At 57.8% G+C, this 27,125-nt stretch overlaps 1 protein-coding gene across 3 annotated transcripts in view; it reads left to right on the forward strand.

Moving 5' to 3' along the window:
* Nucleotides 1-1,048: 1,048 nt before the first annotated feature.
* Nucleotides 1,049-27,125, forward strand: part of RAP1GAP (RAP1 GTPase activating protein) — a 39,166-nt gene continuing 13,089 nt past the window's right edge. Inside the window, exons 1-17 of one of the 3 annotated variants that reach the window (XM_089666503.1) lie at nucleotides 1,049-1,084; nucleotides 2,415-2,462; nucleotides 2,733-2,771; nucleotides 3,778-3,963; nucleotides 5,339-5,442; nucleotides 7,232-7,310; nucleotides 7,687-7,740; nucleotides 8,795-8,878; nucleotides 10,597-10,697; nucleotides 11,192-11,321; nucleotides 11,530-11,685; nucleotides 15,690-15,761; nucleotides 15,887-15,973; nucleotides 16,173-16,313; nucleotides 21,724-21,855; nucleotides 24,590-24,667; nucleotides 26,540-26,649. In XM_089666503.1, the coding sequence (XP_089522629.1) occupies nucleotides 1,067-1,084; nucleotides 2,415-2,462; nucleotides 2,733-2,771; nucleotides 3,778-3,963; nucleotides 5,339-5,442; nucleotides 7,232-7,310; nucleotides 7,687-7,740; nucleotides 8,795-8,878; nucleotides 10,597-10,697; nucleotides 11,192-11,321; nucleotides 11,530-11,685; nucleotides 15,690-15,761; nucleotides 15,887-15,973; nucleotides 16,173-16,313; nucleotides 21,724-21,855; nucleotides 24,590-24,667; nucleotides 26,540-26,649 (1,619 nt within the window). In that variant the 5' untranslated portion in view covers nucleotides 1,049-1,066. The remainder of the gene's footprint in view (nucleotides 1,085-2,414; nucleotides 2,463-2,732; nucleotides 2,772-3,777; nucleotides 3,964-5,338; nucleotides 5,443-7,231; nucleotides 7,311-7,686; nucleotides 7,741-8,794; nucleotides 8,879-10,596; nucleotides 10,698-11,191; nucleotides 11,322-11,529; nucleotides 11,686-15,689; nucleotides 15,762-15,886; nucleotides 15,974-16,172; nucleotides 16,314-21,723; nucleotides 21,856-24,589; nucleotides 24,668-26,539; nucleotides 26,650-27,125) is intronic. The other 2 variants (XM_089666502.1, XM_089666504.1) reach the window with 2 other exon arrangements.

Here is a 27,125-nt window from a genome sequence, read left to right on the forward strand (position 1 = left end):
CTTTGTTATCATCCCATAACAGTTGAGCGCGGAATATTTAGTAGCCAGGAAATGTCACGGATGGACTTATTGCCCAGGTGGCCACCTATCACGGGACCACGCTTGGAGCCACTGAGCTCCTGAGAGCGACCCATTCTTTCACCAATGTTTGTAGAAGCCGTCTGCATGCCTAGGGGCTTGATTGTATACACCTGTGTCCATGGAGGGGATTGGAGCACCTGAATCACATGATATGGAGGGGATTGGAACACCTGAATCACATGATATGGAGGGGATTGGAGCACCTGAATCACATGATATGGAGGGGATTGGAACACCTGAATCACATGATATGGAGGGGATTGGAGCACCTGAATCACATGATATGGAGGGGATTGGAACACCTGAATCACATGATATGGAGGGGATTGGAACACCTGAATCACATGATATGGAGGGGATTGGAACACCTGAATCACATGATTGGGAGGGGATTGGAACACCTGAATCACATGATATGGAGGGGATTGGAACACCTGAATCACATGATATGGAGGGGATTGGAACACCTGAATCACATAATTGGGAGGGGATGGGAACACCTGAATCACATGATATGGAGGGGATTGGAACACCTGAATCACATGATATGGAGGGGATTGGAACACCTGAATCACATGATATGGAGGGGATTGGAACACCTGAATCACATGATATGGAGGGGATTGGAACACCTGAATCACATAATTGGGAGGGGATGGGAACACCTGAATCACATGATATGGAGGGGATTGGAACACCTGAATCACATGATATGGAGGGGATTGGAACACTTGAATCACATGATATGGAGGGGATTGGAACACTTGAATCACATGATATGGAGGCAATATAGTGTGTATAGTTCTGACATATACTGCAGTGCTGTACAAATCACTTTGCATCAGAAGAGCTTACACTCTAATGTCTGTTTATTCCATACAGATCTCGGGGGAGGTGCAGCACAACGATCTGTACTTGTTTGTGGTCCTTCAGGTTATTGATCGATTTTCCTCTTTTCTTCTTACAGAACTCGGACCTGTTTGAGATGATTGAAAAGATGCAGGTAAGTGTCCGACCTCCCTGTGCCCATAGGGGGCTCCCCTCACCCCACCTCCACGTAGACAATGTCCCATCCGACCATGTTCCCCCTGTGCCCCGGTCTGACCCCCATGGCCCCCTGTGCCCCGGTCTGACCCCCATGGCCCCCTGTGCCCCGGTCTGACCCCCATGGCCCCCTGTGCCCCGGTCTGACCCTCATGGCCCCCTGTGCCCCGGTCTGACCCCATGGCCCCCTGTGCCCCGTTCTGACCCTCATGGCCCCCTGTGCCCCGGTCTGACCCTCATGGCCCCCTGTGCCCCGGTCTGACCCTCATGGCCCCCTGTGCCCCGGTCTGACCCTCATGGCCCCCTGTGCCCCGGTCTGACCCTCTTGTCCCCCTGTGCCCCGGTCTGACCCTCTTGTCCCCCTGTGCCCCGTTCTGACCCTCTTGTCCCCCTGTGCCCCGGTCTGGCCCTCATGGCCCCCTGTGCCCCGGTCTGACCCTCATGGCCCCCTGTGCCCCGGTCTGACCCCATGGCCCCCTGTGCCCCGGTCTGACCCTCATGGCCCCCTGTGCCCCGGTCTGACCCTCATGGCCCCCTGTGCCCCGGTCTGACCCTCATGGCCCCCTGTGTCCCGGTCTGACCCTCATGGCCCCCTGTGCCCCGGTCTGACCCTCTTGTCCCCCTGTGCCCCGGTCTGACCCCATGGCCCCCTGTGCCCCGTTCTGACCCTCATGGCCCCCTGTGCCCCGTTCTGACCCCATGGCCCCCTGTGCCCCGTTCTGACCCTCATGGCCCCCTGTGCCCCGTTCTGACCCTCATGGCCCCCTGTGCCCCGGTCTGACCCTCATGGCCCCCTGTGCCCCGGTCTGACCCCCATGGCCCCCTTGTGCCCCGGTCTGACCCTCATGGCCCCCTTGTGCCCCGGTCTGGCCCTCATGGCCCCCTGTGCCCCGGTCTGACCCTCGTGGCCCCCTGTGCCCCGGTCTGACCCCCATGGCCCCCGGTCTGGCCCTCATGGCCCCCTGTGCCCCGGTCTGACCCTCATGGCCCCCTGTGCCCCGGTCTGACCCTCGTGGCCCCCTGTGCCCCGGTCTGACCCCCATGGCCCCCGGTCTGGCCCTCATGGCCCCCTGTGCCCCGGTCTGACCCTCATGGCCCCCTGTGCCCCGGTCTGACCCCCATGGCCCCCGGTCTGGCCCTCATGGCCCCCTGTGCCCCGCTCTGACCCTCTTGTCCCTTTCTCCCCCCGATACCCTGAATCTCGATATTGCCCCTTCCAGTAATGTCACAGACACATGCAGTAGCGGAGTACAATGGTAATCTGTGCCTTTCCTGGCTCCATATTTCAGGGCTGCAGAATGGATGAACAGAGATACTCCATGCCTCCACCTCTGAAGGTAAGTGCCTGTTGGTGGGAAGATGAGGATGAGGATGGCGGTTGGTTGTCGCTGAGAATAGATTCTGTTTGTATTCCTCTTTTCTCTGATGTGTTCGCCCGGCACCAGCGCTGGAGGGAATCCGCAGACATGGGGCCACATTCTGGTCCCGCTGCACCATGACCCCCCTGTATGGACCGCCCTCCGCTGGGCTCTGCCATAGGCCATGGCGGTGTACTGTTGTCTCCTAGTGCTTGCTCTAATCTTCTGCTAATTTCCTTTCCATTGCAGACGGAGGAGGACTACATCCCCTACCCCAGTGTCCACGAGGTGAGAGCCCCCAGCGGAGGAACTCCGCCCATAGCCCTCTGTGCCCCAACCTGACCTCCACGACCCCTCTGTGCCCCAACCTGACCTCCACGACCCCGCTGTGCCCCAACCTGACCTCCACGACCCCTCTGTGCCCCAACCTGACCTCCACGACCCCTCTGTGCCCCAACCTGACCTCCACGACCCCTCTGTGCCGCAACCTGACCTCCACGACCCCTCTGTGCCGCAACCTGACCTCCACGACCCCTCTGTGCCCCAACCTGACCTCCACGACCCCTCTGTGCCCCAACCTGACCTCCACGACCCCTCTGTGCCCCAACCTGACCTCCACGACCCCTCTGTGCCCCAACCTGACCTCCACGACCCCTCTGTGCCCCAACCTGACCTCCACGACCCCTCTGTGCCCCAACCTGACCTCCACGACCCCTCTGTGCCCCAACCTGACCTCCACGACCCCTCTGTGCCCCAACCTGACCTCCACGACCCCTCTGTGCCCCAACCTGACCTCCACGACCCCTCTGTGCCCCAACCTGACCTCCACGACCCCTCTGTGCCCAACCTGACCTCCACGACCCCTCTGTGCCCCAACCTGACCTCCACGACCCCTCTGTGCCCCAACCTGACCTCCACGACCCCTCTGTGCCCCAACCTGACCACCATGCCACCCCTTACGGCTCAGTCTGACCTCCCTGCCACCCCCCATGCCACAGCCTTACCTCCATGGTCGCCACGTGCCTCAGCCTGACCCCCATGGCCCCCCGTGCCTCAGCCTGACCCCCATGGCCCCCCGTGCCTCAGCCTGACCCCCATGGCCCCCCGTGCCTCAGCCTGACCCCCATGGCCCCCCGTGCCTCAGCCTGACCCCCATGGCCCCCGCATTCCTCAGCCTGACCCCCGTGGCCCCCGCATTCCTCAGCCTGACCCCCGTGGCCCCCTCTGTATTCTCATTGAAGGCCATGGCCGTGTATATCGTAGTAATAAAGGACGTGTCCCTTGCACCCCACAGGTCCTGGGTCGGGAGGGGCCCTTCCCGCTTATCCTGTTGCCACAGTTTGGGGGTTACTGGATCGAAGGGACCAATCACGACGTCTCCTTGTTGCTGGATCCTGAGAGCGGTCAGTCTCCCAGCGGGAAGGTGAAGCTGGAGAGTAACCACATGGCACGCCTGTACCGCAAGCACTTCCTGGGGAAGGTGAGTACTCCGGGAATGGGGTCCTGCCGGTAGGTGGGCGCCTGTCTACTACATTGGACTGACCTCTGTACTGTCCCTGCATTCCGTCTGACACTTCAGGAGGGTGTGTGCTAAAGCCAAGTGTGTAGAGATGGAAGGTGTCGTGTGAGGATGGAGATGGGGAAGGTGTCATGTGTGAGGATAGAGATGGGGAAGGTGTCATGTGTGAGGATGGAGAGATGGAAGGTGTCATGTGTGAGGATGGAGAGATGGAAGGTGTCATGTGTGAGGATAGAGATGGGGAAGGTGTCATGTGAGGATGGAGATGGGGAAGGTGTCACGTGTGAGGATGGAGATGGGGAAGGTGTCACGTGTGAGGATGGAGATGGAAGGTGTCATGTGTGAGGATGGAGAGATGGAAGGTGTCATGTGTGAGGATAGAGATGGGGAAGGTGTCATGTGAGGATGGAGATGGGGAAGGTGTCACGTGTGAGGATGGAGATGGGGAAGGTGTCATGTGTGAGGATGGAGAGATGGAAGGCGTCATGTGTGAGGATGGAGATGGGGAAGGTGTCGTGTGAGGATAGAGATGGAAGGTGTCGTGTGAGGATAGAGATGGAAGGTGTCGTGTGAGGATAGAGATGGGGAAGGTGTCGTGTGAGGATGGAGATGGGGAAGGTGTCACGTGTGAGGATGGAGATGGAAGGTGTCATGTGTGAGGATGGAGAGATGGAAGGTGTCATGTGTGAGGATAGAGATGGGGAAGGTGTCGTGTGAGGATGGAGATGGGGAAGGTGTCACGTGTGAGGATGGAAATGGGGAAGGTGCCATGTGTGAGGATAGAGATGGAAGGTGCCATGTGTGAGGATAGAGATGGAAGGTGTCATGTGTGAGGATAGAGATGGAAGGTGTCATGTGTGAGGATGGAGATGGGGAAGGTGTCACGTGTGAGGATGGAGATGGGGAAGGTGTCACGTGTGAGGATAGAGAGATGGAAGGTGTCATGTGTATAGATTGAAAGACTCTGGACCCCCATATGTGACCTGCAGTTTATAGAGACTCCGGACCCCCGTATGTCCTGCATGTAGTGGAGTGTGGCCCCCCTCCTGTGGTGTCATGTGACCGGCAGCCATTATTGGGTATCAGATCAGTTTCAGGATTGGGTGTCACAGAGCAGTGTGATGGAGAAGCTCCATGTCTGTGGTGTCACAGAGCAGTGTGATGGAGAAGCTCCATGTCTGTGGTGTCACAGAGCAGTGTGATGGAGAAGCTCCATGTCTGTGGTGTCACAGAGCAGTGTGATGGAGAAGCTCCATGTCTGTGGTGTCACAGAGCAGTGTGATGGAGAAGCTCCATGTCTGTGGTGTCACTCGGGTCCCCCTGGTTTGTGTTGCAGGAACACTTCAATTATTACTCGGTGGATGCGGCTCTGGGTCACCTCGTCTTCTCCCTGAAGTATGATGTCATCGGAGACCAGGAACACCTCCGCCTGCTGCTGCGGTACCATTACATCATGTGTCTCCCGGCAACACCCTGCGCTGCGTGCCAGATGGGGCCCGCTGGAGGGGGCGGGGCTCCGATGGCCATACACTGTATCAGCCTTAAAGGGAACCTGTGTGAGAAGGCTCTGATGGAAGCTTCCGGCTACATACTAGTTCTGTCTGCCCTGGAACTGGTATGAAGTCATCTGATCACACCTGAGGGACTACAAGTCTCAGCGTGTGACCCCGGCAGCCTGGACACGCAATCATTCTGATCCCTGGCTTCCCTACTTAATATGGTGATGATCTGGAACAAGCATGCTGCCAGTGAAGTGTGGAAAGTCTAAAATCCTGTCCATTATGACTCTCTGGTGGGGAAGCCAGGGATGAGGATGACACACCTGGAGCATGCACCTTTAAAAACTAAGCCAGCAATGGCCACGCCCACATTTCAGTCCTTTAAATGGGTCCTCCACCTGACCCTGCTCCATTTGCAGCTTCCATCAGTGCCTTTTAGCCAGGACTGTCTTCCATTCTTTGATGTCTTATAGCCATGTCATTCCTCCCTCCCTCCTCCATTCAGCCGTGTCATTCCTTCCTCCCTCCTCCATTCAGCCGTGTCATTCCTCCCTCCCTCCTCCATTCAGCCGTGTCATTCCTCCCTCCCTCCTCCATTCAGCCGTGTCATTCCTTCCTCCCTCCTCCATTCAGCCGTGTCATTCCTCCCTCCCTCCTCCATTCAGCCGCACCATTCCACCCTCCTCCATCCAGCCGCACCATTCCACCCTCCTCCATCCAGCCGCACCATTCCACCCTCCTCCAATCAGCCGCACCATTCCACCCTCCTCCAATCAGCCGCACCATTCCACCCTCCTCCATCCAGCCGCACCATTCCACCCTCCTCCATCCAGCCGCGCCATTCCACCCTCCTCCATCCAGCCGCGCCATTCCACCCTCCTCCATCCAGCCGCGCCATTCCACCGTCCTCCATCCAGCCGCGCCATTCCACCCTCCTCCATTCAGCCGCGCCATTCCACCCTCCTCCATCCAGCCGCACCATTCCACCCTCCTCCAATCAGCCGCACCATTCCACCCTCCTCCATCCAGCCGCACCATTCCACCCTCCTCCATCCAGCCGCGCCATTCCACCCTCCTCCATTCAGACGCACCATTCCACCCTCCTCCATCCAGCCGCACCATTCCACCCTCCTCCATCCAGCCGCACCATTCCACCCTCCTCCATCCAGCCGCACCATTCCACCCTCCTCCAATCAGCCGCACCATTCCACCCTCCTCCAATCAGCCGCACCATTCCACCCTCCTCCAATCAGCCGCACCATTCCACCCTCCTCCATTCAGCCGCACCATTCCACCCTCCTCCATTCAGCCGCACCATTCCACCCTCCTCCATCCAGCCGCACCATTCCACCCTCCTCCAATCAGCCGCACCATTCCACCCTCCTCCAATCAGCCGCACCATTCCACCCTCCTCCATTCAGCCGCACCATTCCACCCTCCTCCATTCAGCCGCACCATTCCACCCTCCTCCATTCAGCCGCACCATTCCACCCTCCTCCATCCAGCCGCACCATTCCACCCTCTTCCAATCAGCCGCACCATTCCACCCTCCTCCATTCAGCCGCACCATTCCACCCTCCTCCATTCAGCCGCACCATTCCACCCTCCTCCAATCAGCTGTCTTCATTCTGTGGCTTATGGCCAAGCCTGTCTACCTGTCTATTCTCCTGTATATATATATATATATATATATTCCTGACGTCATCTCCGTCCTCTTCTTCCTTCTCCAGGACAAAATCCCAGACGTACCATGATGTCATCCCCATCTCCTGCCTCACCGAGTTCCCCAATGTGGTGCAGATGGCGAAGGTGAGTCCTCTGACCTCCCCCCCCCCCCCCTTATAGTAAACTCCTCCTCTAATCCTAAATGGGAGGGGCCAGTCGCAGGGCAAGAGGTGATGGGAGGGGTCAGAACTTCTGATGATTTATTAATCTCTGTGACTTCCTGTCCTGGTGACCCTTTTGTTTCACTGATGTCACACAGACAGGAAGTGAGGGAAAATCTCCCCAGTGGGGTCACAGACACAAAACCCGATGGAATGTATAACTGGAGGAGATTGGGGTCAGTGATTTGTTCACATAGATCCTGTTCAGGGATTGGTGTGTGTGGGGGGGGGGGGGGTTGGTGGTGGAATTTCATGGGGGGTGGGCAGTTTTTCTCACATTGCTCCGTGTTTGTTCCCAGCTGGTGTGTGAAGATGTGAACGTGGATCGATTTCACCCCGTCCTCTACCCGAAGGTGAGACCACGCCGAGGTAACCCGACCGAAAGGATGAACATGATACATTGTATCGCACAATACCATCCATTGTATCACACACACGGGTGAACCCGACTCCCCTGAGAGGCATCAACATTTCACATGTCCATGACGTCATCGCGCCGTGTGTGAGGATTAACCCTCCGCTCACCATACAGGACACTCGGGGGGAGTGAATGGGACTTGGTGGTGAATCAATCTCTGCCCTATAATACACATGGAGGAAGATTCACCCGCAGAGAATGCCACATTCACTGCGTAATAATTGTACCCTGTAGTGTCACCTATCGCAACGTAGGATAGGCCAGCCAATCACAGCACGGCGATCTCCATCAGGTCCCTCCCACAGAATATTAACCAAATGTGTAAATTTAAGGGAGACGATCTGAGAACCGACTTCAGGAAATGATATACAAGGTGTGGGGGGAGGGGAGACGCCATATTGGTTGTCATAGGCCCCTTGTTAGAAGTACAGCGTAGAGATTGCACTTTACTGCTCCTCGTCCCTCAGTCCACGGGCCCCTCAGTCCATGGGTGGCCCCTCAGTCCACGGGCCCCTCAGTCCATGGGTGGCCTCTCAGTTCACGGGCCCCTCAGTATACGGGTCCCTCAGTCCACGGGTCCCTCAGTCCACGGGCCGCCCAGTCCACGGGCCCCTCAGTCCACGGGCCCCTCAGTCCACGGGCCGCCCAGTATACGGGCCCCTCAGTCCACAGGCCCCTCAGTCCACGGGCCCCTCAGTCCATGGGTGGCCCCTCAGTCCACGGGCCCCTCAGTCCATGGGTGGCCCCTCAGTCCACGGGCCCCTCAGTCCATGGGTGGCCCCTCAGTCCACGGGCCCCTCAGTCCATGGGTGGCCCCTCAGTCCATGGGTGGCCCCTCAGTATACGGGTCCCTCAGTCCATGGGTCCCTCAGTCCATGGGTGGCCCCTCAGTCCACGGGTCCCTCATTCATGGGTCAGATCGGACTGACTATTGTACCGTGTGTGGATGTTCGTGTCCCCTGATTGGACCTTCATCCTCTCCCCTGCAGGCATCGCGGCTCATCGTCACATTTGATGAACACGTCATCAGCAATAACTTCAAATTTGGCGTCATCTACCAGAAACCGGGACAGGTCAGGAGGGATTGTATGGTTGGGGGGAGGGGTGCAGTCTGGGATTTGTGGATATAAATGTATTGGCGCTGTTGTGGTCCCCATAGCAGGGAATTGTAGGGAGGATGTCAGAGATGAATGTGGGGGAGGAGTGGCGGTGGATGTGGGGGAGGAGTGTCGGTGGATGTGGGGGAGGAGTGTCGGTGGATGTGGGGGAGGAGTGTCGGTGGATGTGGGGGAGGAGTGTCGGTGGATGTGGGGGAGGAGTGTCGGTGGATGTGGGGGAGGAGTGTCGGTGGATGTGGGGGAGGAGTGTCGGTGGATGTGGGGGAGGAGTGTCGGTGGATGCGGGGGAGGAGTGTCGGTGGATGCGGGGGAGGAGTGTCGGTGGATGCGGGGGAGGAGTGTCGGTGGATGCGGGGGAGGAGTGTCGGTGGATGCGGGGGAGGAGTGTCGGTAGATGCGGGGGAGGAGTGTCGGTGGATGCGGGGGAGGAGTGTCGGTGGATGCGGGGGAGGAGTGTCGGTTACGGGGGAGGAGTGTCGGATTTGGGGGAGGAGTGTCGGGAATGGGTGTTATCACGGTATTAATGCCTCTTGCTGAGTTTGGGTTTTGGTTTTCTGTTGGCACTGTGGGGGAGGAGTGTCGGTGGATGTGGGGGAGGAGTGTCGGTGGATGTGGGGGAGGAGTGTCGGTGGATGTGGGGGAGGGGTGTCGGTGGATGTGGGGGAGGGGTGTCGGTGGATGTGGGGGAGGAGTTTTGGTTTTCTGTTGGCACTGTGGGGGAGGAGTGTCGGTGGATGTGGGGGAGGAGTGTCGGTGGATGTGGGGGAGGAGTGTCGGTGGATGCGGGGGAGGAGTGTAGGTGGATGCGGGGGAGGAGTTTTGGTTTTCTGTTGGCACTGTGGGGGAGGAGTGTCGGTGGATGCGGGGAGGAGTGTCGGTGGATGCGGGGGAGGAGTGCCGGTGGATGCGGGGGAGGAGTGCCGGTGGATGCGGGGGAGGAGTGCCGGTGGATGCGGGGGAGGAGTTTTGGTTTTCTGTTGGCACTGTGGGGGAGGAGTGCCGGTGGATGCGGGGGAGGAGTGCCGGTGGATGCGGGGGAGGAGTGCCGGTGGATGCGGGGGAGGAGTGTCGGTGGATGCGGGGGAGGAGTGTCGGTGGATGCGGGGGAGGAGTGTCGGCGGATGCGGGGGAGGAGTGTCGGCGGATGCGGGGGAGGAGTGTCGGCGGATGCGGGGGAGGAGTGTCGGCGGATGCGGGGGAGGAGTGCCGGCGGATGCGGGGGAGGAGTGTCGGCGGATGCGAGGGAGGAGTGCCGGCGGATGCGGGGGAGGAGTGCCGGCGGATGTGGGGGAGGAGTGCCGGCGGATGCGGGGAAGGAGTGTCGGTGGATGCGGGGGAGGAGTTTTGGTTTTCTGTTGGCACTGTGGGGGAGGAGTGCCGGTGGATGCGGGGGAGGAGTGCCGGTGGATGCGGAGGAGGAGTGCCGGTGGATGCGGGGGAGGAGTGCCGGCGGATGCGGGGGAGGAGTGCCGGCGGATGCGGGGGAGGAGTGCCGGCGGATGCGGGGGAGGAGTGCCGGCGGATGCGGGGGAGGAGTGCCGGCGGATGCGGGGGAGGAGTGCCGGCGGATGCGGGGGAGGAGTGCCGGCGGATGCGGGGAAGGAGTGTCGGTGGATGTGGGGGAGGAGTTTTGGTTTTCTGTTGGCACTCTGTTGGTATTTTTTGTTTGTTAGACGACAGAAGAGGAACTATTCAGCACCACTGAGGAGAGTCCGGCCTTCGCGGAGTTCCTGGAGCTGCTGGGGGAGCGGGTTCTCCTGCAGGACTTTAAGGGGTGAGCCGGAGGGGACTCCCAAGAGACAGAAATCCAATGATTGGTCAGTCACCCCAGATGGGAAGTTCATCTCAGATTAGCTCTGGGGGTGGAGACTTCTTCTGCACCAATCAATCGTGTGCATGCTGGGGGAGGGGGAGGGGGAGGGGAACACTTTGGTCTTTAGTGTGTAACAAATATGGCGGACTCATGTATATGGCTTGGAAGATCATCTCATTGATGCCCAAAGGGCCACTCCACCCGTAAGGGACATTTCAGTACCAGGTGGATGCTGAGGGGTTTGAACCTCCTGACAGTCGCTTGTTTCTTGGGGAGTCTGTTGTGCCCATTATGGGGGGCTCCCACCATCCCTGCTGGATTTGTATTTATTTGATGCTGCTGAGGAGGCAAGACACAGAGGAGGGCAGGAGCAGCATTGGATCTATGGTGGGAGATATCACTTTTGGGTGGACTCCAGATGACCCCCTCCCCCCCATATTGTATTTACATTGCAGTTTCCGGGGCGGTTTGGACGTCAGTCATGGACAGACGGGAACAGAATCCATCTACTGCAACTTCCGGGGGAAGGAAATCATGTTCCACGTGTCCACGAAGCTGCCGTACACGGAGGGGGACACCCAGCAGGTAGTGCACTTCCTGTACGCCACGGGTCCCCCCCCTGTGTGTGTGTCGTCCCCCCCCTCCCCTGTGTGTGTCGTCCCCCCCCTCCCCTGTGTGTGTCGTCCCCCCCCTCCCCTGTGTGTGTCGTCCCCCGCTCCCCTGTGTGTGTCGTCCCCCCCCCTCCCCTGTGTGTGTCGTCCCCCCTCTTCCTCACCTCTTCCTTCCTGTTCAGCTGCAGAGGAAGCGGCACATCGGGAACGACATCGTAGCCATTGTGTTCCAGGATGAGAACACGCCCTTCGTCCCCGACATGATCGCCTCCAACTTCCTGCATGGCTACATCGTGGTGCAAGTCCAGGAGCCCGGCACCGACAACACTGTGTACAAGGTACGCCCCCCAAACTTGCCACGCCCCCCAAACTCGCCACGCCCCCCCCCAAACTCACCACGCCCCCCCAAACTCACCACCCCCCCAAACTCGCCACACCCCCCCAAACTCATCACCCCCCAAACTCGCTACACCCAATAGACAGGCAGACGGGATCTGAGAACGGATTACATGTTGGCTGACCTCACTGGTCCATGCAGTGATCGACCCCAGCCAAAGGAACGCCCTCATTGGAGGACCCTGGCCTCCTCCCTCTATTAGCCAGGTCATGTGATGTACCGGGGGCGAGGACACACACGTGATGCGATTCGGGTGCGGATCCCAATAGGCGGGCGAGGACACACACGTGATGCGATTCGGGTGCGGATCCCATTAGGCGGGCGAGGACACACACGTGATGCGATTCCGGTGCGGATCCCATTAGGCGGGCGAGGACACAAATATGATGCGATTCGGGTGCGGATCCCATTAGGCGGGCGAGGACACACACGTGATGTGATTCGGGTGCGGATCCCATTAGGCGGGCGAGGACACACACGTGATGCGATTCCGGTGCGAATTGAGAAAAGGCACCTCCTGCACCTTATTGGCATAGATGCGATTTGAGCCATACACAGCATTTGCATGTAATTCACACAGGGATGGGATGTATTGGGATGGGATGGGATGGGATGTATTGGGATGGGATGGGATGTATTGGGTTGGAATGGATGAGATGTATTGGGATGAGATGGGATGTATTGGGATGGGATGTATTGGGATGTTATGAGATGTATTGGGATGGGATGGGATGTATTGGGATGGAATGGATGAGATGTATTGGGATGGGATGGGATGTATTGGGATGGGTTGGGATGGGATGTATTGGGATGGGTTGGGATGGGATGTATTGGGATGTATTGGGATGGGATGTATTGGGATGGGATGGGATGTATTGGGTTGGAATGGATGAGATGTATTGGGATGGGATGTATTGCGATTGGATGGGATGAGATGTATTGGGATGGGATTGGATGGGATGTATTGGGATGGATGAGATGTATTGGGATGGGATGGGATGGATTGGATGCAATGGGATGGAATGAGATGGGATAGGATGGGATGTATTGGGATGGGATGGGATGTTTTGGGATAGGATGAGATGTATTGGGATAGGATGGGATGTATCGGGATGGGATGTATTGGGATGGGATGAGATGTATTGGGATGGAATGGGATGTATCGGGATGGGATGAGATGTATTGGGATGGGATGGGATGTATCGGAATGAGATGTATTGGGATGGGATGGGATGTATTGGGATGGTATGTATTGGGATGGGATGAGATGTATTGGGATGGGATGAGATGTATTGGGATGGGATGGGATGTATCGGGATGGGATGTGATGAGATGTATTGGGATGGGATGGGATGTATTGGGATGGGATGGGATGTATTGGGATGGGATGGGATGTATCGGGATGAGATGTATTGGGATGGGATGGGATGTATTGGGATGGGATGGGATGTATTGGGATGGGATGGGATGTATTGGGATGGGATGGGATGTATCGGGATGGGATGTATTGGGATGGGATGAGATGTATCGGGATGGGATGTATCGGGATGGGATGGGATGTATCGGGATGGGATGGGATGTATTGGGATGGGATGTGATGAGATGTATTGGGATGGGATGTATCGGGATGGGATGGGATGTATCGGGATGGGATGGGATGTATCGGGATGGGATGGGATGTATCGGGATGGGATGAGATGTATCGGGATGGGATGAGATGTATTGGGATGGGATGTATCGGGATGGGATGTATCGGGATGGGATGGGATGTATTGGGATGGGATGGGATGTATCGGGATGGGATGGGATGTATAGGGATGGGATGTATTGGGATGGGATGTATCGGGATGGGATGAGATGTATCGGGATGGGATGAGATGTATCGGGATGGGATGGGATGTATTGGGATGGGATGTATTGGGATGGGATGTATCGGGATGGGATGGGATGTATTGGGATGGGATGTATTGGGATGGGATGTATCGGGATGGGATGGGATGTATCGGGATGGGATGAGATGTATCGGGATGGGATGAGATGTATTGGGATGGGATGGGATGTATCGGGATGGGATGGGATGTATTGGGATGGGATGTATTGGGATGGGATGTATCGGGATGGGATGGGATGTATCGGGATGGGATGGGATGTATCGGGATGGGATGAGATGTATCGGGATGGGATGTATCGGGATGGGATGCGATGGGATGGTTCCGGAAGCTCCTCCCACTTCTCTTGGACCCCGATCATAGTCATGTGATCGCTGGCATCACATGACTTTGTTGGTAAACAACGCCGCGCGGTGAAATGAATTCTAATTCCGGAGAAGTCTTTGCTGTGAAATCCGATTTGGATAAATCTCCGGCTCATCCCCCGCTCGGGGGGGGGGGGGGGGTTCCGCTCCGGATTTGGAGAGAAGGTTCCCGGTGATGGTCTGACGCTAATCGGTGGTGATGGGAGTCAGCGGCGGGTCACACCCCTGTCTGCCCCGATTACCAGTGATGGCGGCTGAGCAGTCCCTGCTGGGTGTAAATGCTCCGTGGACTGCATATGGGGGGGGTCTGAGCGCTTTGTAGACAGTGTATGGGGGGGTCTGATTGCTCCGTGGACAGTGTATAGGGGGGTCTGATTGCTCCATGGACAGTGTATGGGGGGGGGTCTGATTGCTCCGTGGACAGTGTATGGGGGGGGTCTGATCGCTCCGTGGACAGTGTATGGGGGGGGTCTGATCGCTTTGTAGACAGTGTATGGGGGGGGTCTGATTGCTCCGTGGACAGTGTATGGGGGGGTCTGATCGCTCCGTGGATAGTGTATGGGGGGGGGTCTGATTGCTCCGTGGACAGTGTATGGGGGGGTCTGATTGCTCCGTGGACAGTGTATGGGGGGGGGGTCTGATTGCTCCGTGGACAGTGTATGGGGGGGTCTGATCGCTCCGTGGACAGTGTATGGGGGGGTCTGATTGCTCCGTGGACAGTGTATGGGGGGGGGTCTGATTGCTCCGTGGACAGTGTATGGGGGGGGGTCTGATTGCTCCGTGGACAGTGTATGGGGGGGGGTCTGATTGCTCCGTGGACAGTGTATAAGGGGGGGGTCTGATTGCTCCGTGGACAGTGTATGGGGGGGGTCTGATTGCTCCGTGGACAGTGTATGGGGGGGGGTCTGATTGCTCCATGGACAGTGTATGGGGGGGGGGTCTGATTGCTCCGTGGACAGTGTATGGGGGGGTCTGATTGCTCTGTGGACAGTGTATGGGGGGGTCTGATTGCTCCGTGGACAGTGTATGGGGGGGGGTCTGATTGCTCCGTGGACAGTGTATGGGGGGGTCTGATTGCTCCGTGGACAGTGTATGGGGGGGGTCTGATTGCTCCGTGGACAGTGTATGGGGGGGTCTGATTGCTCCGTGGACAGTGTATGGCGTGGTCTGATTGCTCCGTGGACAGTGTATGGGGGGGGTCTGATTGCTCCATGGACAGTGTATGGGGGGGGGGTCTGATCGCTCCGTGGACAGTGTATGGGGGGGGTCTGATTGCTCCGTGGACAGTGTATGGGGGGGTCTGATTGCTCCGTGGACAGTGTATGGCGGGGTCTGATTGCTCCGTGGACAGTGTATGGGGGGGGTCTGATTGCTCCGTGGACAGTGTATGGGGGGGGGGTCTGATTGCTCCGTGGACAGTGTATGGGGGGGGTCTGATTGCTCCGTGGACAGTGTATGGGGGGGGTCTGATCGCTCCGTGGACAGTGTATGGGGGGGGTCTGATCGCTCCGTGGACAGTGTATGGGGGGGGTCTGATCGCTCCATGGACAGTGTATGGGGGGGGTCTGATCGCTCCGTGGACAGTGTATGGGGGGGGTCTGATCGCTCCGTGGACAGTGTATGGGGGGGGGTCTGATCGCTCCGTGGACAGTGTATGGGGGGGTCTGACTGCCGCCATTGCTGTGTTCCAGGTCTCGGTGACGGCTCGGGACGATGTGCCTTTCTTCGGTCCACCCCTCCCCGATCCAGCAGTTTTCCGGAAGGTAAGACCCGGGGTCATGTGACCAGAGGCAGGCAGCTGCCCCACTGTCTTGTCTGGAGTTTCTCGTGCCGAACGCTCAGACCGCAGAGAATCCTTCCGTCACCGCTCTTCTCTTCCCTCCCTCAGGGGTCGGAGTTCCAGGAGTTCCTCCTGACGAAGCTGATCAATGCGGAGTACGCCTGTTATAAAGCCGAGAAGTTCGCCAAGCTGGAGGTGAGAAATAATCCCGCCCCCGAGGAGCAGAGATTTCCAGGGTTCCACCCTCTGAGAATTGTACGGCTCCGGAGGAGATCCAGCTGAGACTCTTCCATTGGGATTGGATGGAGGAGTGTTGGCTGGAGGTACTCCGTCTGATTGGTTCATGATGTGCAGCACTGTTGCTGGTGTCACCTTCTCATTCTTGTCCTGATAGGAGCGCACGCGGGCAGCGTTGCTGGAGACTCTGTATGAGGAGCTTCACATCAACAGCCAGTCCATGATGGGCCTGTGTGGGGACGATGACAAGATGGAGAACGGAGGGGGTGGAGGAGGCGGATTCTTCGAGTCCTTTAAGGTGCGGTGTGTGTGACATCATCAGATGAGCAGTGCGCAGTGTCGCCCTCTAGGGGCTGCCTGTGTATTAGGCAGTGTGATCAGCACAGGAGCTGAAATGATGGACACTTGATGATGAAAGTCCCTGCTACCCATAGAGGGACTTTCATCATCAAATGTCAGGACCCCGCTGGCTATAATGCACATTCCCCGCGCGGATGTGCACATTCCCCGCACAGATTTATACATTCCCCGCACGGATTTATACATTCCCCGCACAGATTTACACATTCCCCGCACAGATTTACACATTCCCCGCACGGATTTACACATTCCCCGCACGGATTTATACATTCCCCGCACAGATTTGCACATTCCCCGCACAGATTTATACATTCCCCGCACGGATTTACACATTGGCCGCACAGATTTATACATTCCCCGCACAGATTTGCACATTCCCCGCACAGATTTATACATTCCCCGCACAGATTTGCACATTCCCCGCACAGATTTATACATTCCCCGCACAGATTTACACATTGGCCGCACAGATTTATACATTCCCCGCACAGATGTGCACATTCCCCGCACAGATTTACACATTCCCCGCACAGATTTACACATTCCCCGCACGGATGTGCACATTCCCCGCACAGATTTACACATTCCCCGCACAGATTTGCACATTCCCCGCACAGATTTGCACATTCCCCGCACAGATTTACACATTCCCCGCACAGATTTGCACATTCCCCGCACAGATTTATACATTCCCCGCACAGATTTATACATTCCCCGCACAGATTTACACATTCCCCGCACAGATTTGCACATTCCCCGCACAGATTTATACATTCCCCGCACAGATTTACACATTCCCCGCACAGATTTACACATTCCCCGCACAGATTTACACATTCCCCGCACAGATTTATACATTCCCCGCACAGATTTACACATTCCCCGCACAGATTTGCACATTCCCCGCACAGATTTATACATTCCCCGCACAGATTTACACATTCCCCGCACAGATTTATACATTCCCCGCACAGATTTACACATTCCCCGCACAGATTTGCACATTCCCCGCACAGATTTACACATTCCCCGCACAGATTTATACATTCCCCGCACAGATTTACACATTCCCCGCACAGATTTACACATTCCCCGCACAGATTTATACATTCCCCGCACGGATTTACACATTGGCCGCACAGATTTATACATTCCCCGCACAGATTTGCACATTCCCCGCACAGATTTATACATTCCCCGCACAGATTTACACATTGGCCGCACAGATTTATACATTCCCCGCACAGATGTGCACATTCCCCGCACAGATTTACACATTCCCCGCACGGATGTGCACATTCCCCGCACAGATTTACACATTCCCCGCACAGATTTGCACATTCCCCGCACAGATTTGCACATTCCCCGCACAGATTTACACATTCCCCGCACAGATTTATACATTCCCCGCACAGATTTACACATTGGCCGCACATATTTACACATTCCCCGCACAGATTTGCACATTCTCCGCACAGATTTGCACATTCCCCGCGCAGATTTGCACATTCCCCGCACGGATTTACACATTCGCCGCACAGATTTGCACATTCGCCAGGTGAAGTCACAGCAGTTGCTATTCGCAGTGTAGGTGGATTAGAAGGTCCGGGTCTCGGATCTGTTCCTGGAATATTCTGGCCCTGGCCTGTTCCCACCAATGCCGTCCTGATCCGATCTCCTCCTCCCACCAACACCAAACATTCCCATAGATTAGCACGGATCTGCAGGGCAGAAGCCGGTGAATGTTCGGTGAATGGCGGGCTGTCAGAAGAGCCATCATTTCCCAGACCGATCGATCTTCAGATGCAGACCATACTGAGTGCAATACCGCTGAGATCCTCCGGGTGCGTCACCCCCTCCGCCTGCTGCCCCCTCCGCCTGCTGCCCCCTCCGCCTGCTGCCCCCTCCTGAACGGTCGTCTGCTGACACCTGCTGGCAGGAGGACAGTACTGCACACTACACTGCACACTACACACTGCACACTACACACTACACACCACACTGCACACTACACACTACACACTGCACACTACACACTACACTGCACACTACACACTGCACACTACACACCACACTGCACACTACACACTGCACACTACACACTGCACTACACACTGCACACTACACACTGCACACTACACACTGCACACTACACACCACACTGCACACTGCACACTATACACTACACACCACACTACACACCACCGCACACTGCACACTACACACCACACACTACACACTGCACACTACACACTACACACTACACACTACACACTGCACACTACACACCACACACCGCACACTACACACTGCACACTACACACCACACTACACACTACACACTACACACCACACACCACACACTACACACCACACACTACACACCACACACTACACACTACACACTACACACCACACACTACACACCACACACTACACACTACACACCACACACTACACACCACACACTACACACTACACACTGCACACTACACACTACACACTACACACTACACACTGCACACTACACACCACACTACACACTACACACCACACACCACACTACACACTACACACCACACACTACACACCACACACTACACACCACACACTACACACTACACACTACACACTACACACTACACACCACACACTACACACCACACACTACACACTACACACCACACTACACACTACACACCACACACTACACACTACACACTACACACTGCACACTACACACTACACACTACACACTACACACTGCACACTACACACCACACACCGCACACTACACACTGCACACTACACACCACACTACACACTACACACTACACACCACACACCACACTACACACTACACACCACACACTACACACCACACACTACACACCACACACTACACACTACACACTACACACCACACACTACACACCACACACTACACACTACACACCACACACTACACACCACACACTACACACTACACACTGCACACTACACACTACACACTACACACTACACACTGCACACTACACACCACACACCGCACACTACACACTGCACACTACACACCACACTACACACTACACACCACACACCACACTACACACTACACACCACACACTACACACCACACACTACACACCACACACTACACACTACACACTACACACTACACACTACACACCACACACTACACACCACACACTACACACTACACACCACACTACACACTACACACCACACACTACACACTACACACCACACACTACACACTACACACTACACACTACACACTACACACCACACACTACACACCACACACTACACACCACACACCACACACTACACACTACACACTGCACACTGCACACTACACACCGCACACTACACACTACACACTGCACACTACACACTACACACCACACACTACACACTACACACTACACACTACACACTGCACACCACACACTACACACTACACACTACACACTACACACTGCACACCGCACACTACACACTGCACACTACACACTGCACACTGCACACCACACACTACACACTGCACACCACACACTACACACTACACACTACACACTGCACACTGCACACTACACACTACACACCACACTACACTGCACACTACACACCACACACTACACACCACACTACACACTACACACTGCACACTGCACACTACACACCACACTACACACCACACTACACACTGCACACTGCACACTGCACACTGCACACTATCCTGCTAACAATGATTTTAGTGCATTTTGAGCAGAAATGTCATTTCATTTTTTTTGGGGGGGGGGGGGGGTTTAGTTCACTCTGTCACTTTTTGGGAGATAAAAGTTAGAGCAAAAATAATACATGACCATAGGAGGGGCCCCACAATAATACACAATAGGGAGCGGCGGGGCTGCTGCTTTAGATCACGGGGCCCCGCACAGCCTACCGTGGCCCTGTGCAGCCTACCTGGCAGCCCCCCACCTCTCCCCCAAAAAAATTCAATGAGATTTCTGCTCGAAGTGCACTAAAATCGGTAGCATGATACATGAACACGGAGTAGGGAGCGACGAAGATACGGGAACGCAGAGTAGGGAGCAGAGACGACACGGGAACACGGAGTGGGGAGCAGAGACGACACGGGAACACGGAGTAGGGAGCAGAGACGACACGGGAACACGGAGTAGGGAGCAGAGACGACACGGGACCGCGGAGTAGGGAGCAGAGACGACACGGGAACGCGGAGTAGGGAGCAGAGACGACACGGGAACATGGAGTAGGGAGCAGAGACGACACGGGAACGCGGAGTAGGGAGCGGAGACGACACGGGACCGCGGAGTGGGGAGCGGAGACGACACGGGAATACGGAGTGGGGAGCGGAGACGACACGGGAATACGGAGTGGGGAGCGGAGACGACACGGGAATGCGGAGTGGGGAGCGGAGACGACACGGGAATGCGGAGTGGGGAGCGGAGACGACACGGGAATGCGGAGTGGGGAGCGGAGACGACACGGGAATGCGGAGTGGGGAGCGGAGACGACACGGGAATGCGGAGTGGGGAGCGGAGACGACACGGGAGCGCGGAGCGGGGAGCGGAGACGACACGGGAGCGGGGAGCGGAGACGACACGGGAACGCGGAGCGGGGAGCGGAGACGACACGGGAACGCGGAGCGGGGAGCGGAGACGACACGGGAACGCGGAGCGGGGAGCGGAGACGACACGGGAACGCGGAGCGGGGAGCGGAGACGACACGGGAACGGGGAGCGGAGACAACACGGGAACACGGAGCAGGGAGCGGAGACGACACGGGAACACGGAGCAGGGAGCGGAGACGACACGGGAACACGGAGCAGGGAGCGGAGAAGACACGAGAACACGGAGTAGGGAGCAGAGACGACACGGAGTAGGGAGCAGAGACGACACGGAGTAGGGAGCAGAGACGACACGGAGTAGGGAGCAGAGACGACACGGAGTAGGGAGCAGAGACGACACGGGACCGCAGAGTAGGGAGCAGACACGACACGTAGTAGGGGGCAGAGACGACACGGGACCGCGGAGTAGGGAGCAGAGACGACACAGAGTAGGGAGCAGAGACGACACGGGAACGCGGAGCGGGGAGCAGAGACGACACGGGAACGCGGAGCGGGGAGCAGAGACGACACGGGAACGCGGAGCGGGGAGCAGAGACGACACGGGAACGCGGAGCGGGGAGCAGAGACGACACGGGAACGCGGAGCGGGGAGCAGAGACGACACATGATCTCTGTCTGTAGTGTCTCCTATCGCTCCTCCGGGATATTTCTATCTCTGGATTTCCTCTCCGCAGCGCGTCATCAGAAGTCGCAGCCAATCGATGGACGCCATGGGGCTCAGCAACAAGAAGCAGCACACCGTCTCCACCAGTCACAGCGGAAGCTTCGGACACAACAACCCCGAGATGCCCAAACCTCCCGGAATAGTGAGTGTCCAGTACAGAGGGATCTCGGCAGATGGGATTGGAGGGTGTATGGGCTCCCCGACAATATCACCGCCATCTTTATTTAAAGGGCACCTCCGCTCGCCCGGTGCAGGGGACAGGAGTGGATTGTGATTGGAAAGTCCGGCCAGTTTTGGGTGGAGGAGGATTTCAGTATTCTATCAGCTTTTTCTATCTGTGACCCCATTGGGGAGATTTCCCCTTATGTCCCGCCCCTGTGACACCCATACAAGAAATGGAGGGAGGGGTTGTCACAAAGATCCCGCCCCCTGCACTTCTCCGCTAATAATGGGGTGTTCTTGGTGACCCCATTAGAGAGACTTCATGTCATGGCAGGAAATGAGGGGGAATCTCCGACTGAGGCTCTGTAACCCTCCCCCGCTCCATCCAAAATGAAAGCCGTTTTTGCTGGAGTTGGACCGCATTGGGCCTTTCAGATCCGACATCACAGATTACCAGCAGGCCGGCCAATCACTAGGCGGCTCTCATGGGGTGCAGCTGATTCCGGGAGAGGACATAGAACAAGGAATTGGAGATCTTCAGTCATCCATACTTCACCTCTAGTGGGGCTTCATGAGGTGTTCCCAGCCCACGGGGGAGGTGTTCCCAGCCCACGGGGGAGGTGTTCCCAGCCCACGGGGGAGGTGTTCCCATCCCACGGGAGAGGTGTTCCCAGATGCAGAGGTGTTCCCAGCCCACGGGGGAGGTGTTCCCAGATGCAGAGGTGTTCCCAGCCCACGGGGGAGGTGTTTCCAGCCCACGGGGGAGGTGTTCCCAGATGGAGAAGTGTTCCCAGCCCACGGGGGAGGTGTTCCCAGATGGAGAAGTGTTCCCAGCCCACGGGGGAGGTGATCCCAGCCCACGGGGGAGGTGTTCCCAGCCCACGGGGGAGGTGTTCCCAGATGGAGAAGTGTTCCCAGCCCACGGGGGAGGTGTTCCCAGCCCACGGGGGAGGTGTTCCCAGCCCACGGGGGAGGTGTTCCCAGATGGAGAAGTGTTCCCAGCCCACGGGGGAGGTGTTCCCAGCCCACGGGGGAGGTGTTCCCAGATGGAGAAGTGTTCTCAGCCCACGGGGGAAGTGTTTCCAGCCCATGGGGGAGGTGTTCCCAGATGGAGAAGTGTTCCCAGCCCACGGGGGAGGTGTTCCCAGATGGAGAAGTGATCCCAGCCCACGGGGGAGGTGTTCCCAGCCCACGGGGGAGGTGTTCCCAGCCCACGGGGGAGGTGTTCCCAGATGGAGAAGTGTTCCCAGCCCACGGGGGAAGTGTTCCCAGCCCACGGGGGAAGTGTTCCCAGCCCACGGGGGAGGTGTTCCCAGCCCACGGGGGAGGTGTTCCCAGCCCACGGGGGAGGTGTTCCCAGATGGAGAAGTGTTCCCAGCCCACGGGGGAAGTGTTCCCAGCCCACGGGGGAAGTGTTCCCAGCCCACGGGGGAGGTGTTCCCAGCCCACGGGGGAAGTGTTCCCAGCCCACGGGGGAGGTGTTCCCAGATGGAGAAGTGTTCCCAGCCCACGGGGGAGGTGTTCCCAGATGCAGAGGTGTTCCCAGCCCACAGGGGAGGTGTTCCCAGATGGGGAAGTGTTCCCAGCCCACGGGGGAGGTGTTCCTAGATGCAGAGGTGTTCCCAGCCCACGGGGGAGGTGTTCCCAGCCCACGGGGGAGGTGTTCCCAGCCCACGGGGGAGGTGTTCCCAGCCCACGGGGGAGGTGTTCCCAGCCCACGGGGGAGGTGTTCCCAGCCCACGGGGGAGGTGTTCCCAGCTCATTGAGGGAGGCGTTCCCATTCTAGGCAGAAGGTTTCCCCAGTCCAGATAGGAGGTGTTTGAAGCCAATGGAAAAAGGTGTTCCTGTCCAGGGTAGGAGGTGTTGTCGTCCTCTGGAAGTAAGTGTTCCCAGCCCATGGAGGAAATAGTTCCCATCCAGGAGGTATTACCAGCCCCCGGAGGGAGGCGTCCCCGGCCCCTGGAGGGAGGTATTACCAGTCCCCGGAGGGAGGCGTCCCCGGCCCCTGGAGGGAGGTATTACCAGTCCCCGGAGGGAGGCGTCCCCGGCCCCTGGAGGGAGGTATTACCAGCCCCCGGAGGGAGGCGTCCCGGCCCCTGGAGGGAGGTATTACCAGCCCCCGGAGGGAGGCATCCCCGGCCCCTGGAGGGAGGCGTCCCCGGCCCCTGGAGGGAGGCGTCCCCGGCCCCCGGAGGGAGGCGTTACCAGCCCCCAGGGGGAGGCATCCCCGGCCCCTGGAGGGAGGTATTACCGGTCCCTGGAGGGGGGTATTACCGGCCCCTGGAGGGAGGCGTCCCCGGCCCCTGGAGGGGGGTATTACCAGTCCCCGGAGGGAGGCGTCCCCGGCCCCTGGAGGGAGGTATTACCGGCCCCTGGAGGGAGGTATTACCGGTCCCTGGAGGGAGGTATTACCGGCCCCTGGAGGGAGGCGTCCCCGGCCCCTGGAGGGAGGTGTCCCTGGCCCCTGGTGGCCCCGGTATACACGCCATCATCCCTCAGTAGTCCACCATCTCAGCCATAAGCTCCACCATACAATATCTGGCGATGAACCATTTCTGAGGACATTCTGTGCATGATGACTGGTTTTCTCTCTTTTTCTCTCCCGTCTCTCCTGTCCGGTCCCATTGGTGACATTCTTTCCCTCCATGAACCTTTCCTGCCCCACATTTCATCTCCTCTCTGTGTCTTTGTGCCTCGCTCCTCCTGCCCGCTAGTCGTTGCTTGTGCCAGGGAAAACGCCCAGCCGGCATGGACGCCGCGGAAGTGCCATAGGCATAGGAACCATAGAAGAGGTGGATGTTCTCTCCTGCTCACAGAAGGGTTGTATGGGGGGGGAAAATTAATTTATCTGTATATTTACCGCCCAGCGATCCGCGGGATCCCACACAGCCTCTCGCCCGCTACTCATCCAACACACTTACTGTACACCAAATAATTTGGTTTTAGATTGTTACAAAGTTACAAATACACATCGTGGAAACCAATTCGGGGGCCCCAATAACTGAACATGGAGTTCCACCAATAGAAGAACCCCTCCACCTGCACAACCCGCAGCCACTGTAGATCCAGAGGAAGGCAGAACAAGCCCGGGCCAATGTACTACAAGAGACGTTCCTTCCTGACCCCCCGGAGGGGATCCGATGGTCCCCGGGCCAATGATCTCTGCTCCATGACCCCCCGGAGGGGATCCGATCATCCCCGGGCCAATGATCTCTCCTCCATGACCCCCCGGAGGGGATCCGATGGTCCCGGCCAATGATCTCTCCTTCCTGACCCCCCGGAGGGGATCCGATGGTCCCCGGGCCAATGATCTCTCCTCCCTGACCCCCCGGAGGGGATCTGATGGTCCCGGCCAATGATCTCTCCTTCCTGACCCCCCGGAGGGGATCCGATGGTCCCCGGGCCAATGATCTCTCCTCCATGACCCCCCAGAGGGGATCCGATCATCCCCGGGCCAATGATCTCTGCTCCATGACCCCCCGGAGGGGATCCGATGGTCCCCGGGCCAATGATCTCTGCTCCATGACCCCCCGGAGGGGATCCGATCATCCCCGGGCCAATGATCTCTCCTTCCTGACCCCCCGGAGGGGATCCGATGGTCCCCGGGCCAATGATCTCTCCTCCCTGACCCCCCGGAGGGGATCCGATGGTCCCCGGGCCAATGATCTCTCCTCCCTGACCCCCCGGAGGGGATCCGATGGTCCCCGGGCCAATGATCTCTCCTCCCTGACCCCCCGGAGGGGATCCGATGGTCCCCGGGCCAATGATCTCTCCTCCCTGACCCCCCGGAGGGGATCCGATGGTCCCCGGGCCAATGATCTCTCCTCCCTGACCCCCCGGAGGGGATCCGATCGTCCCCGGGCCAATGATCTCTCCTTCCTGACCCCCCAGAGGGGATCCGATAGTCCCCGGGCCAATGATCTCTCCTCCCTGACCCCCCGGAGGGGATCCGATCGTCCCCGGGCCAATGATCTCCCCTCCCTGACCCCCCGGAGGGGGTCCGATCGTCCCTGGGCCAATGATCTCTCCTTCCTGACCCCCCGGAGGGGATCCGATCGTCCCCGGGCCAATGATCTCTCCTTCCTGACCCCCCGGAGGGGATCCGATGGTCCCCGGGCCAATGATCTCTCCTTCCTGACCCCCCCGAAGGGGGTCCGATCGTCCCTGGGCCAATGATCTCTCCTTCCTGACCCCCCGGAGGGGATCCGATGGTCCCCGGGCCAATGATCTCTCCTCCCTGACCCCCCGGAGGGGATCCGATGGTCCCCGGGCCAATGATCTCTCCTCCTTGACCCCCCGGAGGGGATCCGATAGTCCCCGGGCCAATGATCTCTCCTCCCTGACCCCCCGGAGGGGATCCGATGGTCCCCGGGCCAATGATCTCTCCTCCCTGACCCCCCGGAGGGGATCCGATAGTCCCCGGGCCAATGATCTCTCCTCCCTGACCCCCCGGAGGGGATCCGATGGTCCCCGGGCCAATGATCTCTCCTTCCAATATCAATCAATACCTTCCCCCTGCGGAGTGCAGCATCTTCTATATTGGAGCTGAGCAGACACATACGTGACGGGATCTGATGGGAGGAATGTCGGTAACACAGGCAGTAGCGTGTTGGGGATAGAGGTAGTTCTATTTCTGGGAAGTGACATCATTCCATCTCTTCCAGTCCCTCATCGTTCCGGGAAAAAGTCCCACCAGGAAGAAGTCCGGACCGTTCAGCTCGAGGCGGAGCAGCGCCATCGGCATAGAGAACATACAGGAGGTCCAGGAGAAGAGGTGAGGAGCCGATCTATAGGGATCCATTATAGCTCAGGGGACCGTCCATCGGGAGGGATCTGTGATTGCTCAGGTTAGACTTGATCTCCAATGATCCCTCCAGTGTAGTTGATCCAGAGAGATCAGTGATCGCCCAGGGGAGAGTTGATTTCCAGGGATCCCTCCAGGACAGTCGGTCTGGAGGAGTCAGTGTTTGCTCAACGCAAAATTGATCTCCAATGATCCCCCCTAGGATAGTGGATCTGGAGGAATCTGCGATTGCTCAGGGCAGAGTTGATTTCTCGGGATCCCTCCAGGATAGTGGATCTGGAGGATCGGTGATCGCTCAGGGCAGAGTTGATTTCTCGGGATCCCTCCAGGATAGTGGATCTGGAGGATCGGTGATCGCTCAGGGCAGAGTTGATTTCTCGGGATCCCTCCAGGATAGTGGATCTGGAGTAATGGGTGATCGCTCAGGGCAGAGTTGATTTCTCGGG

Source organism: Staurois parvus, unplaced genomic scaffold, assembly GCF_062004578.1.
Source record: "Staurois parvus isolate SC_StPar_1 unplaced genomic scaffold, SC_StPar_1.0 ptg002740l, whole genome shotgun sequence".
Lineage (NCBI taxonomy): Eukaryota > Metazoa > Chordata > Amphibia > Anura > Ranidae > Staurois > Staurois parvus.